Source organism: Pogoniulus pusillus, chromosome 8 (assembly GCF_015220805.1).
Source record: "Pogoniulus pusillus isolate bPogPus1 chromosome 8, bPogPus1.pri, whole genome shotgun sequence".
In the NCBI taxonomy this organism is placed as follows: domain Eukaryota; kingdom Metazoa; phylum Chordata; class Aves; order Piciformes; family Lybiidae; genus Pogoniulus; species Pogoniulus pusillus.
The window spans coordinates 18,643,140-18,657,920 of NC_087271.1; the positions used below are offsets into that span (position 1 = coordinate 18,643,140).

Here is a 14,781-nt window from a genome sequence, read left to right on the forward strand (position 1 = left end):
GTGGTGCTCAGGGACAGGACAAGGGGCAATGGGCACAAAGTGGAACCCAGGAGGTTCCACCTGAACAAGAGGAGAACCTTGTTTGTTGTGAGGGTGATGGAGCCCTGGAGCAGGCTGCCCAGAGAGGTTGTGGAGTCTCCTTGTCTGGAGAGCTTCCAAATCCCCCTGCCCACTGTGATGCTGGGCAAGCTGCTGTGGATGCCCCTGCTTTAGCAGGGGCCTGGACTGGATGATCTCCAGAGGTCGCTTCCACCCCCGCCACACTGACATTCCAGCACTGCGTTGCACAGGCTGCAGCAAGCAGAGGCAGAGCCAATCCAACCTCCCTGCTCCTGCCTGGCAGCTCCAAGGGGCACCTCCTCTTGCCCAGCTCCCTCCAGGTATGGAGAAGCAGCAGGGAACAGAGATGTGCAGATCAGGACAAGCCACACACTGCTGCTCTGCATCCACTTCCTCCACCCACTCCTGTTCTTAAGCCCCATCCTGAGGCCAATTACCCTGACCACACCGATCCACAACCCACTGCACATCATCCCAACACCTCCAGCCTTTCCCTCCTCCAACTGGGACCTGTGTGCCCTGCTGGGGCTGGCAAGACTCACTTGAGTAAGAATCCTTCGGCAAACATTGTAAACAGGATGGAAAACCTCCGCAGGACAGTGAACATGGGCAGGCTGCAAGAGGAAGAGGAGCAGCAAGGTCAGAAGGTGTCAGCAACCCAAGGCTGGCACTGCTGAAATGCATCTCTGAGGCCACCCACCCGGGATAAGGTCTCTGGAAAGCAAAGCCACGGGCCAGCTGCCAGCTTCCTCATGGAAACAGCATTACTCCCACAGCAGGAATGTGGTGGTCAGGTTTAAGCCAAGGTTGGGGGAAGCTTAGGAACAACCCCAGACCTTCATCCATGGTGGGCAAGAGCCACCCCCACACCCCTCCCTCCCCACGGGATGATGGAAGGTGCTGGGAAACGCAGACGTGGCTCCATTTTACGTGGGCTGAGAAGAATGGCACTACCCCAGAGGGCTCCTGCTTGGGTCACCCACAGCCCAGCAGCTCCTCATGGATAGCAGACTCCCACTACAGCCCTCAGTGTCCACCCCCAGTGGAGAAAACTCATCCATACTTCAGTTTCTTTGTGCTGAAGAGTCCTGTGATCTGGTTCCCAAAATACAGAAGAGGTAGAGGAAACGTCTGGAAAATTGCAAGAGGAGCAACACATGGGGTGAGAGAGTGGAGACACTCTGGGCGGGGGGCAGGGGACCCCAGGACCACCCCATGGAATTATTCCCACCCTCTGATGGAGATGGTGCCACATGGACACGTCCCAGCCCCTCAGCCTTGGAGCTGCTCCATGGCCACAGGTACCAAGTGGCAGCATCCTGCTGCCAAAGGGAGCCTGTGGTGGACAAGAGCCTGGGGCAGAGATCCCTGCCCGGGTGAGAGGAGCAGGATGGGTGTGTGCCTGGGGAGGGACTTAGGTGGGCTGGAGAGGAACGCTGTGTGCACAGGGAGGGAGCTTACCCGCCGTGGGACATGCCTGTCGAGGTCAGGGAACTTGACTACCCTCAGCACCTTGCCCACCCACAGCACCACCACCGTCGCCAGCATCTGGAAGAGAGCAGGGTGAGGGTGTCAGCTTGGTGACCACTCGCCCAAAACTGGGAGGGCAAGGGGTGGGGGACACACGCAAGACAAGGGGGACCCCACTCACCTGACCCAGCCCCACGCACAGCGAGGAGGGGAACCTGTGGGTAGAGAGTAGAGGTCAGGGGGTGGGCACCTATGCCGGCGGGCACCCACAGTGAAGAAAAGGAACTCGCGTGGCAGGGGGGCACCCAGGAGCACTCTATGTGCACGGAATGGGGGACAGGAGCAGCCCCCAGGGCCAAAACTACAGAGTCCATACCTGGGGGCAAGGGAGTGGCCAGTGCCCAGGAGTCCCCACAGGAATCAGAAGAAAAGGAGGGGGTGTGCCTGACAGGGGTGTTAGAGGGGGAGGGCAGATCCACAGCTGGAATGGGCATTCAAGGGGTGCAAAGGACCCTATGATGGGGGGGAGGAGGGCATGTACAGAGGTGCCTAGCACCCGAGGGCACGGGCACACGAATAAACGTGGGAGCAGGAGGGCTGCGTGTGCACGGATGGGGAGATGCTCGCTGGTCCCTAGCACCCAAAGGTTGGGGTCCATCACGGTGAGGATTACGGGGTGCCCACTGCTGCCCAGCACCCATGGGTGGGGTTCTGTGGTGGGGGAAGGGAGGGTACATGCACAGATGGGGATCGGGGTGCCCGCTGGTGCTCAGCATCCAAGGGCGGGGGTGCCTGAACAAACCGAGGAGGTGCAGAGGGGGTGTTGCTGGTGCCCAGCACCTAAGGAGGGGTGGGGGGAGGTGTCTATGGCGGGGGCGCGATACAGAAGAGATGCCCAGCAGCCAAGGTAGGGGACGCAGAGCGGGGTGGGTGCATGTCTAGAGGTGCCCACTTGTGCCCAGCACCCCAGGGTGCGGAGGACGCAGGGTTAGGGGCGCTGCAGGAGGTGGGAGTCCATGGTAGGGGCGAGGTGTAGAGAGCGTACCCAGCGCCCAAGGCGGGGGGAGGAAGGTCGGGTGTGCATGCAGAGGGGTGCCCGCTGCTGCCCAGCACCCAGAGGAGGGGGCGCAGGGGGGTGCCCGCAGATCCGCCCCTCCCCCCCCGCAGGCCATACCCGTAGGTGGTGAGGACGCTCTTGTTGACGACGACGATGAGGAAGGAGCTGAGGCCGTAGAAGGCCGCCGCCAGCAGGCGCAGCCAGGGGCTGGGGCCCGGCGCCGCCATGCCCCGCTCCGCATCGCCGGGCGCGGGGGCTCCCGCGGGGGCTTCCCCCTCGGCCCCGGCCAACGGGCGTCTGCGCGCCGCCGGTCGCGACATGGCTGCGGGGGCGGGCACGGGGCGGGCGCGGGGAGGGGCACGGCGGCGGCCGGCGCGGGGGGCAGCCAGGGGGGTTCGGGCACCGCGGGGCGGTCCGGCGTAGGGGGCACTGAAGGGGTTTCGGGCATAGTGGGCATCGCGGGGAGGTCTGGTGTAGGGGGCACTGAAGGGGTTTCGGGCGTAGTGGGCATTGCGGGGGGGTCTGGCATAGGGGGCACTGAAGGGGTTTCGGGCATAGTGTGCATTGCGGGGGGGGTCTGGCATAGGGGGCACTGAAGGGGTTTCGGGCATAGTGGGCATTGCGGGACGGTCTGGCATAGGGGGCACTGAAGGGGTTTCGGGCATAGTGGGCATAGCGGGGGTGTCTGGCATAGGGGGCACTGAAGGGGTTTCGGGCATAGTGGGCATTGCGGGGGGGGTCTGGTGTAGGGGGCACTGAAGGGGTTTCGGGCGTAGTGGGCATTGCGGGGGGGTCTGGTGTAGGGGGCACTGAAGGGGTTTCGGGCATAGTGGGCATTGCGGGGGGGTCTCGCATAGGGGGCACTGAAGGGGTTTCGGGCATAGTGGGCATTGCACGGGGGGTTCTGGCATAGGGGGCACTGAAGGGGTTTCGGGCATAGTGGGCATTGCGGGGGGGTCTGGTGTAGGGGGCACTGAAGGGGTTTCGGGCATAGTGGGCATTGCGGGGGGGTCTGGCATAGGGGGCACTGAAGGGGTTTCAGGCATAGTGGGCTCGTACAGGGGGTGTTGAAGGGGGTTCAGGAATGGGGCATTTCGGGATGGTCTGGCGTAGGGGGCATTGAACGGGGGCTCGGGAATGGGGGGCATTGCTGGGGTCTAGTATGAGGGAGACATTGAATGAGGGTTAGGACACAGGGGGCATTTTGAGAGGGTCTGGTATAGGGGGCATTGAGGGGGGGTCTGGAATGGGGGCCATTGCCGAGGGATCTGGTATGGGGGACACTGAAAGGGGCTTGGGTATAGGGGGCGTTGCGGTGGGGGTCTGGTATGGGATGGAGGGCATTGAACGGGGGTCTGGGTGTGGGGGGCATTGCGGGGGTTCTGGTATAGGGGGCACTGAAGGGAGTTTGGGCATGGGGGGCATTGCAGGGGTCTGGTATGGGAAGGGCATTGCAAGGGGGTCTGGCATAGGTGCATTGAACAGGGGTTTGGGAATGGGGGGCATTGCAGAGGTCTGGTATGGGAAGGGCATTGCAAGGGGGTCTGGCATAGGTGCATTGAACAGGGGTTTGGGAATGGGGGGCATTGCAGAGGTCTGGTATGGGAAGGGCATTGCAAGGGGGTCTGGCATATGTGCATTGAACAGGGGTTTGGGAATGGGGGGCATTGCAGGGGTCTGGTATGGGAAGGGCATTGCAAGGGAGTCTGGCATAGGTGCATTGAACAGGGGTTTGGGAATGGGGGGCATTGCAGGGGTCTGGTATGGGAAGGGCATTGCAAGGGAGTCTGGCATAGGTGCATCGAACAGGGGTTTGGGAATGGGGGGCATTGCAGGGGTCTGGTATGGGAAGGGCATTGCAAGGGAGTCTGGCCTAGGTGCATTGAACAGGGGTTCGGAAATGGGGGGCATTGTGGGGGTCTGGTATGGAGGAGCATCAGATGAGGGTCTGCTGGGGTGGGACATTGCACAGGGGTCTGGTATGGGGAGGGTCATTGAACAGGGTCTGGTGGGGGAGCGTTGAACAGAGGTCTGGTGTGGGGGGAGGGCAGTGCATGGAGGGGCATCACACTACAGCCTGGCGTGGGGTGTGGGCAACACAGAGAAAGGAGTAGGGGACATTACAGGGGACATTACACTGAGGCATGGCATGGGGCCGGGGCCATTGCAGGGACAAGGGCACACACTGCAGCATGTTCTGGGTGAGGGGACAGGATGGGATGGGGAGGGGGGGAGGGTCCCTGGGACGGGGAGAGGGGCCCCTCTCCGCAGCAGAAGCAAGCACAGGAGGTGCTGCCAGCGCTAGAAGCGGATGCAGGAACCCAGCACTCTGCAGGGTGTTGCCCTTGGGTGACCCCACAAGCAGGATTTTGGCACCAGGCCTGTCGGAGATGAAATCTTCCCCTCCGGGCAACCTTCTGCCAAGTGGAAAAGCCCCAAAATAAGCTTGAAAAAATAACCCCAACACAAAACCCAACACCCAAACCACCACCCCGTGGGTTAGGTCAGAAAATAAAACAAGGGCTTTGTTCTGTAGAAGACAAGAACCAGAGAAATCGACAAGGACCACCAAGAGCAGTCACTGCTGTAGCTGTGTTCCACCACCCACACCTCCAGCTCCTGCCACCAGCGTGGGAAGCTCATGTTGGGTCTTCACTGGGTCAGATGTGGGGTGCCTGCTGTGATGGGGGGGGGGTCCATATGGGACACTGGAAGAGGTTGCCCAGGGTGGTCATGGATGCTTCCTCCCTGGAGGTGTCCAAAGCCAGATTGGCCAAGGCCTAGAGCAGCCTGCTCTATGGAAGGTGTCCCTGCCCATGGCAGGGGGTTCAAACTAGCTGATTTTCACGGTCTGTTTCAATCACTCTGTGAGTCTGTGTCCGAGGGGGAGCTGGATGTGGCACATGGATGGACAGAGTTGGTGCAGCATCTCCATGGCCGCCCACACTAAGTGGGTGGGTAGAGACGGAGAATGGATGTGGGGTCTTGCAGGCCAGCTGCAAGGGATTTAGGGTGAGCAGACCCCAAATGCAGGACTTTGGGGTCACTCCTGACAGGAAGAGGTCAGGCAACTGCAGGATGTTCACTGCCCTAGGCCATGGGGCTGGCTGCAAACTCTTTTTGAGAGCTTCATCCTCAAGTTAGCTCCCTGCCATGTCTAAGCCTGCCTGGGCACAACCAACTGCTGTGGTCTGTGATGTGAAAAAGGATGACATGACCCTGTGGGCACCAACTGCTGCTTGCCCTGGCATGCTCACTCTCATCCCCTCCCAGCAGGAAAACTAACTCTTTGCCCAAACTTCCTTTTCCCCTGGCCAATTCATGATCCTGCCGTGGCTGCTGCCACTTTAAGCAACTTTCCCATCTCTAAAACCTGGCCAAAACCTACAGCCATAAAAGCGTTCTCGATGGGGCGGGAACAAGGAAGGTGATGCCAAGTCCTGGCCATCCTTATCGAGCCACAGTGCGGCCTTGGACCTGGAGATATTTACTCCTCCAGCAGGAGAGAGGAACCTAATCCTGCTTGGAATCTGGAGTGACGCAAATGGCCTCGATTCCCACCAGCACACCCGACCTCTCCTGCAGCACCAAAGTCCCCATGACAATAGACAGGGCACTGCAGACCCCATGAAGGGTGCAAGGGAGCCCCCATGGGAGCAACTCATATCTCAACCCAAGGGCAGACACAGGTCTGGTGTCACCACGGTGGTTTTGAAGTCAAATATTTGGACCTAGATATTTGGACCCAAATATCCAGACCTGGTGAGTGAGGGGACTTGGCTGGCAGCAAAAGATATGATTACAACAGTAAAGACACAGCAAGAAGGGGAAGTCACAGTATCACAGTATCACAGTATCATCAGGGTTGGAAAAGACCTCACAGATCTTCAAGTCCAACCCTTTACCACAGAGCTCAAGGCCAGACCATGGCACCAAGTGCCACATCCAATCCTGCCTTGAACAGCCCCAGGGACGGCGACTCCACCACCTCCCCGGGCAGCCCATTCCAGTGTCCAATGACTCTCTCAGTGAAGAACTTTCTCCTCACCTCCAGCCTAAATTTCCCCTGGTGCAGCCTGAGGCTGTGTCCTCTCGTTCTGGTGCTGGCCACCTGAGAGAAGAGAGCAACCTCCTCCTGGCCACAACCACCCCTCAGGTAGTTGTAGACAGCAATAAGGTCACCCCTGAGCCTCCTCTTCTCCAGGCTAACCAATCCCAGCTCCCTCAGCCTCTCCTCGTAGGGCTGTGCTCAAGGCCTCTCACCAGCCTTGTTGCCCTTCTCTGGACACACTCAAGCATCTCAATGTCCCTTTTAAACTGGGGAGCCCAGAACTGAACACAATACTCTGGACCCAAATATTTCCACCTAAATATCTGGGCTCATATGCTTAGACCTGGTGGGTTTGGCTGGCAGCAGAGGATGTGTTTGTAATGATAAGTGACACAGCAAGAAGGGGATGTCCTAAATGTCTAGCCCTAATTACCTGGACCTCCTGGGTGCATGGGTTTGGCTGGCAGCAGCAGATGTGGCTGCAATGATAAAGACACATTGAGAGGAGGATGCCTCCAGGGCTGTGTGCCTGAGACAGCCATGCCACTCGTGGCCCCTGTGCTGAGCACAGCTCTGGGCATGACACAAGAGCTTTGATTTTGGCAGCAAAACCCCTTTTGGCCCGGCCTTTCCTTCCTGCTAAACTGAGCCTCTGACTCACTGCAGTAATTTTGGCGACCCAGTCAGCAGTGAGCCCACCAAAGATAGCAAGTGGGAAACCCATCTGGTTTGACCCTCATCTGTTGGAGAAATTCTTGTTAGCAGAGCACACAGAAATCAGAAACACGAGCAACTGTGCTGGGAATGTCCTTGGCACCCTGCTAGCTCAGGAAATCAATCTGTAAACAACTGAGCACCCCACACACAGCTGCAGTGGGCAGAGCTAGATAGCCAAGGGGGCTGGAGTAGGTGGTCTGGAGGGCTGACCCTTAGAATGTTATGATATACTAACCTATGCACGCCTTACATGTAACCTTGCAATCATCACCTGTAACCAATCTTAAGCTGAGCACACCTCTTGCTAGAGTGCATATAAGTCACTGTATCATGGAAATAAAGTGGATTTGACCATCTAACCATATTGGTGAACAAAGAGTCATCTTCCCATAGTGCTCCACCGGTTTAAACTCCAACACTCATCTCTGCTTTGACAATCAGCTCAGCCTGACGCTTCTCCTCGGTGCCAAGCTGGCCAGGACTCTCTAGGACAGCACACAGGTCTCTGGGTCAGGGAAAGGGGCTTCAGGTCCTGTTTTCCTGGGGCCAAAAGGCCCAGGGCAGGGCTTGTTCCCAGGGACTCAATACTGCTGAGTCTGCACGTTGAGTACTGGCTTCAGTTTTGGGCCTCTCACTCCCAAGAAGGACAACTCATCAGGTGGTACTCTGCCTCTAGACTCAGCACAGGTGAGGTCACACCTCAATCCTGGCTTCAGTTTTGAGGCCATCTACTCCAAGAAGGACATTGAGGGGATGGAGCAGGTCCAGATAATGGCAGCAAGGCTGGGGAAGGGTCTGGAGAACAGGGCTAGGGAGGAGCAGCTGAAGGAGCTGGAGGTGATCAGCCTGGAGAAAAGAAGGCTCTCTACAACTCCCTTAAAAGGGGGTTGGAGCTGGGTGGGGGTCAGTCTCTTCTCCCAAGGGAAAAATGATAGGACAAGAGGAAACAGCCTCAAGTTGCCCCAGGAGGAGGTTTAGAGTGGGCATGAACAATTTCCTCCCCAGAAGGCGCAGGCTGCCCAGGGCAGTGGTGGAATCCCCATCCCTGGAGGGGCTTTAAATCCATGTAGATGTGGTGCTGAGGGTCATGGTTTAAGTGGTGCCCTGGCAGTGCTGGAGGAATGCTTTGACTCCATGATCTTCAAGGTCTCTTTCAACCAAAATGATTCCATGATTCTGCGATATCTGCATGAACAAGGTCAGAGAGGAGGCTGGGGGACACGGAGGTGGTGACAGGACTGCTTATGTGCAGGGTGAGTGGCAGGAGGCTGGAGCCAGGCTCTGCTGGGTGATACCCAGTGACAGGACAAGGGGCAATGGGTGGCAGCTGAGGCATAGAAGTTTCATGTAACCACGAGGAGGAATTTTTTTTCCCTGTGAGTGTGACAGAGCACTGGAACAGGCTGCCCAGGGGAGGTGTGGAGTCTCCTTCTCTGGAGATACTCAAAACCCACCTGGATGTGTTCCTATGTGATTTGCTCTAGGAGATCCTGCTCTGGCAGGGGGAGTTGGACTGGATGAGCCTTGGAGGTCCCTTCCAGCCCCTGGCATGCTGTGATTCTGCTACTTGGTGGTGGGTGGGGACTGGCACAGGGGCCAGGGCAGGGCTCAGCAGCTAGCAAGGAAGTCTCTCTGAGATGCAATCTCCTGCATGGGGGTGGCTGGGGAAATTCATTCTAGAGCAGAGGCACCATGGATCACTCTGTCCTCTGCAGATTGCCTTGACCTCAGGGCTAGTGGTGCCCTCCAAAACATGGGTGCTGCTGGGGGAGGTGGGGTGCAAGTGCTCAATGTCATTGAGGCAAGATGAGGGCCAGGAGGAAGGGCTAGCAAGGACATGGGGTGACTAACATCAGTCTAGGGTTGGACATAGCAAAGGTGTCATGGGACAAGGAGCCAGGCTGGGAAGAAGCTGGGAAGCACTTGGGGTCCCATGGGAAACAGGCACTGGGTGCTGAAGGCACCATACTGGGGTGTACTGGGAGAAGGCTGCCGTGCCATGCCATGCCATGCCATGCCATGTGGTGTCAGCCTCGGGAAGGACTCTTTCGAGTCCAGCTCTAGACACTGGGCTGTGAGGAGGACATAAGAACAGCAGGAAGAGCCCTCAAGGGAGCAAGAAGCCTGATGGTGTTTGGGAAGCCAGGGTGGTGTGACCTTCCTCAGAGGCAGTCCAGAGCAACTGGGATTTCTAAGCAGAAGAAAGAGAAAACTGTGGGAAAGAGCTTGTCTGGAGCACTTCCTCTGGTCCTCCACTGCCCAGGGTCTGGCTGCAGCAGGGTGCTTGGTCACAGCTGGCTGTGCCCGCTCAGGAGGGGACAAGCAGCCACAAGCTGAGCTGGCACCAGCAACGGCTGCTGGGCTGGGGAAAACGGGAACAGGCAGCTGAGAGGCCTTGAGCAACCTGTTCTAGTGGGAGGTGTCCCTGCCTATGGCAGGGGGCTGGACCGGGATGATCCTTGAGCTGCCTTCCAACCTAAACCATTCCACGATTCTATGCCACCCATCCTGGGGAGGTTGGGGGGGTGCAGGGGGGGTGCTGGAGAGGAGCCATAACACACCGTGGCTGGAGTTGTGCCTGCTGCTGGTGTGCAGTGATCACCCCACACGGCTCAGGTGGCTACAGGCTCGCGGCGATGGCTCCAGATGTGCTGCCTGTCACAGACTGGGCTGCAGATGTGCTTCATTCAGATTTGCTCTGTTAGCCCCAGATGTGCACCGCTGACCTCAGTTGTGCTGTGCCTGCTGCAGATGTGCAGTGCCGCCTCCAGGTGTGCGGTCCCCACTCCAGATTTGCTGTGGCTGTGTCCAGATGTGCTGTGATGACTCCTGGTTTGCTCTACCAGCTCCAGATGTGCATGGTCATGTCGCTGCCCTGCCTCCAGGCCTGCTGCCCAGGCCCAGATGTGCTCACCCTCAGTGCTGTCCCAGCTCCAGATGTGCACACCAGCAACGCCCCCTGAAAATGATCATTGATGGCTATTAACACAACCCACGAAGCACACTTGCAGCACACTGAAACCCAAATTCCCACCCAGCCTCTCCTGGCCTTGCTTGTGCTGGGCCTAACTGCCCATGCAGACACATTCCAGCTGTTACTGTAGCTGTGCGTCGTAGCTCCAGCACATGGTGAGGTGCCAGCAGCCCGATGCTCTTCACCCATCCTTTGCATCCAGCTGCTCTTTGCCTTCACCCATCCTTTGCTTCCATCCACCACTTCCCCTCACCCATCTTCTGCTTCCAGTCATCCTTTGCTTCCACAGCCTCTCTCCAGGGATCACTCAAAATCCAGAGCAACTGGGACTTGCTGGCAGAAGATGCCTTGCCCTAGGGAGGGGAATGACATCCACTCCCCTTTCCTCCTGCCTGGGCAGAGGCGGGCGAGCCCTGCGGGATTTCCTGTGGTTGCAGCATCTCATGAGGTTAACACTTTCAGTGAAGTGAAGTCATCAGGTGGTATTCTGCCTCTAGACTCAGCACTGGTGAGGCCACACCTCAAACCCTGGCTTCAGTTTTGGGGCCATCTACTCCAATAAGGACACTGAGGGACTGGAGCAGGAGCAGAAGGGCAGCAAAGCTGGGGAAGGGTCTGGAGAACAGGGCTGGGGAAGAGCAGCTGAGGGAACTGGGGGTATTCAGCCTGGAGGAGACTGAGGGGAGACCTTCTGGCTCTCTATAACTCCCTGAAAGGAGGCTGGAGCTGGGTTGAGGTTGGCCTCTTCTCCCAAAGAACCAGTGATATGACAAGAGGAAATGGCCTCAAGTTGTCCCAGGGGAAGTTTAGGTTGGACATGAGGAACAACTTCTTCCTCACAAGGGTTGTCACGACCTGCCCAGGCTGCCTAGGACAGTGCTGGTGTCCCCACACCTAGAGAGGCTTCAAAGCTGTGGAGACTTGGTGCTGGGGGACATGGTTTAGTGGAGCCCTGGCAGTGCTGGCTTAGCGGTCGGACTCCATGATCTCAAAGGTCTCTTCCAACCAAAACCATTCAATGATTCTACACAAAGGGAAGCTACAGGGTTTGCAGTGAGGGGTCTGGGGAGTGGTAATGGGATGGAGAACACCAGGAAATCCTCAGTCCCTTCTGCCAGCTGCTCTGGTCGCCCACAGCCCCTAGCATCCATGGATGAGCTGGAGAACAAAGGAAGAGAGGGTTGTCAGCGAAAACAACCTCGATGCTTGAGGAGGCTTTCCTCATGGGCTGCTGGGATTAGCAGGAAAACATTCTTTGGCTGACAGAGCTCAGCCCAGCTCCCCAGAACCCCTCCGCTGCGTTCCTGCCACCTCGCATGCGGCAACATGGTCAGAAAAATCCGGCTGGGGTGAACTCAATTTGCTGAGGTGTCACAGGATTTGGGGTCAACTTCAAGGCTAGAAAGCCACCCTTGTGTCCCCTCCTGTTCCTTTAAGGGATGTTGGGTTTCCCCATGGACTGACTCAGACTGGAAACTCTCAGTTTTTCTCGGCACAGCTATCTAGGTCAGCTTTGCTGACAGTTGCTGATGCTTCTCACCACCTTCAGCAGCTCCAGCCACAGCAGCAGCAACAGCAGCAGCACATGGCTTGAGGACCAGCAAGGTAAGGACCACTCTGCCCTAATATCCTACTTAATCCACCTCCCACTTGGGTTTAAAGGCAAAAAAAAAATCCCACTTGGAGTTTTTTGGCTGCTCTTGATGTGTCTTGGTCGCCACAGACACATTTTGGTGGCCAGCACACCAAGTCCTTGAGAGAAGTTTGGAGTGAGGTCTTAGCCTTCAGAGACCTCCTGGGTGCATCTCCAGCCCTCCTAACTCTCTGCAGGACGACCACCTGCACATACATCTGCAGCCAGAGCAGCACAGCTCACCTCCTGCCCTGCAGCTCTCAGCACCTGCTGGTGCAAGGATGAAACTGGGGCCTCGGCAGTGATGAAGCTCCTGCTGGCGCCCTGGGGTCCAGTTTTGTCATGTACATGAGAGTGGTATACAGCACAGTTTCTGAGGAGAACTTATGGAACCTGGACTTGTTCAACCTGGAGGCTGGAGGGAGACTTTCTGGCTCTCTACAGCTCCCTGAAAGGAGGTTGGAGACAGGTGGGATCGGTCTCCTTTGCCAAAAAGGAGGTTGGAGACAGGTGGGATTGGTCTCTTCTGCCAAGGCAGTGATAGGACAAGAGGAAACATGCTCAGATTGCACCAGGAGAGGTTTAAGTGGGACATGGGAAGAAGCTCCTTCACTGAAAGAGTTCTCTGGAAGAGGCTGCCCAGGGTGCTGCTTGGATCCCCATCCCTGGCGGTGTTTCAGAGAGGCAGAGACGCAGTGCTGGGGGGCATGGTTTAGCACCAGCCTTTGCAGAGCTAGCTGATGGTTGGACTCAAAGATCTTCAAGGTCTTTTCCAACCAACACAGTTCTATGAAGGCTTTTTTTCTGTGCGTTTGGGGCTTTTTGCTTCTTCGTTTGCTCCGCTTCTGTTGAGCGCTGCTGTGCCAGGAGGCTTGCAGCCAGAGATGAGATCAAAGATCAGTATCTGAGCCGGGGGAACGAGTCCCCTTCCTTCCAGCCTTGGAGTCTGCAACAGCTCAGAGCTGGCAAGCGCCTGTAAACTGGGACCTAACTGGAAGGTGAGTGATCCCTGGAGGAGGCAGTGCCTCTGATCTTGTCTTCAAGCCGGCAGCCAGGCTGATTTACTGTGTTTTCAGCTCTTTCGTTCCCACCCAAGGTCGGCTCTGGGGGTTCTTTCCCTTCCATCTGTTGTAACTTGCAGAAGGTTTGCAGGCAATTGGGTGGCCTTCAAGTTCACTTAGTGGGTCAGGTAATGGGGAGGCACTTGAAATTTGACTCACTCGTGGTAAATACTCTCAAAAAAAAAAGGAGGTCAGCTCAAGCAGTGGGAGAAACAGAAAAGCATGAGCTGGAGCTCGCAGCTTGGGCTGGGCTGAACTAGGTGGGCTTGAAGCTTTTATGGTGGATTCAAGCTCAACCTGTCCCCAAAGGGAAAATTTCCCTCTCTAAGGTCAGATTTGATAGAGACTTGTTTTAATTACCAAAGAATCACAGACTGGTTTGGGTTGGAAGGACCCTTTGGGGTCACTTAGTTCCAAACACCCCTGCAATCAGCAGAGACATCTTCAGCTAGATCAGGTTGCTCAGACCCTTATCAAGCCTGATCTTGTATTACTGCTGGCTGGAGCCATGCACATGACCAGGGTGCAAGGCCACCCTAAGGGCCTGCTCACCACCCACCTTCCCATGGCACTGCCACCTCTGCCCAGATACCTCATGGTGGCACCAGGATGCTGGGTGCTTTGGGTGTGCCATGACAGCTGCTTGCAGGAGGAGGTTTCTCCTGGAAAAGAGCAATTGTCTGCACCAGGAGATGTGCTACCTTGCAGCCCACTGGTCTCTACCTCAGCTGCTGCAAAGCTGTCCCAGTTCCGTGCCCTGTAGGCCAGATTCATGCCCCAAGCCTCGTGGAGCTGGTGAGTCTGGGCACCCCCGCTGGAGGGGGTGTTTACAAGAGCAGGGCTTGATCCAAAGAAGCTGGGGAGGAAGGCAGGGTAAAAAAAAAATCAGATAAAACTGTGGGTGAGGATGTGACCACAGCTGCTTGGAGTCAGGAGAGAAGCCCTTTCCTGGGATTTTGGGATTGTTTTGGAAGAGCAGTGCTGCTGGGAAGAGCCATTGCTCAGCTTGTTGTGGGAACAGGGCAAGTTTCCTTGTCTGGTTTGGTCTGAGCATCTGCAGGGATGGAGACTGCAGGACAAGCCCTTGGGGCAGCTGACCCCCCCCATGTGTGGTCACTCCTAAAGTGTTTTTTCTTTGTGGTTCACTGAAATTTCCTAGTCTCCAGACTGACTTCTTGGCCTCCTGTCTTGTCTCTGGCAAGTGCTGAAAGGGGTCTGGGTCCCTCATGTCTACTCCTTTCACACCAGACACCCCCTGTGCCCTCTCCTCTCCAGCTCTCCCAACCCTTCCTCACATCTCAGGTGCTCCAGACCCCCAGGCATTGTTGCAACCTCTGCTGGACTCATTCCAGTCTGTCCCCTTCTCTCCAGTCCTGGAGAGCCCAGCCCTGAAATGTACATCCCCAGGGATGAGCAGATGGGCAAGGTGAAGACAAGCAGCATCTCCTGCTCTCCCTGCACCCACCATTCCAGGTCTCTTTGAGGGAGGCTCTGGTGGTTCTCAAACATGATTTCCCTTTTGTAAATTCACACTGACCTCTCCCACACCCTCCTGGTTCTCCTTCATGTGCTGGGAACTGATTTCCATGAGGATTTGCTCCATTAGATACCAGAGGGAGTGAAGCTGAGGTTTACCAGGCTGTGGGTCACCAAGAACTGCTTGAAAATACACATTTGTGTAAGAAAAGGGTTGGAGAAGTTCCATAGGTATGAAAGCCAAGGAAAAGCAATGGAAGCTTGGAGAAAGTGGCCTCAGAG

The 14,781-nt window shown here is 56.8% G+C and overlaps 1 protein-coding gene across 3 annotated transcripts in view; it reads right to left on the bottom strand.

The window, feature by feature from the left end:
- Window positions 1–2,907, bottom strand: part of SLC35D1 (solute carrier family 35 member D1) — a 31,786-nt gene extending 28,879 nt beyond the window's left edge. For 2 of the 3 annotated variants that reach the window (XM_064147470.1, XM_064147469.1), the window contains exons 1-5: window positions 2,705–2,907; window positions 1,712–1,745; window positions 1,522–1,608; window positions 1,124–1,191; window positions 603–674 (exon numbers count right to left, since the gene is read on the bottom strand). In XM_064147470.1, coding sequence (XP_064003540.1) covers window positions 603–674; window positions 1,124–1,191; window positions 1,522–1,608; window positions 1,712–1,745; window positions 2,705–2,907 — 464 coding nt within the window. The remainder of the gene's footprint in view (window positions 1–602; window positions 675–1,123; window positions 1,192–1,521; window positions 1,609–1,711; window positions 1,746–2,704) is intronic. The other variant, XM_064147471.1, reaches the window with a different exon arrangement.
- Between the last annotated feature and the right edge of the window lie 11,874 nt (window positions 2,908–14,781).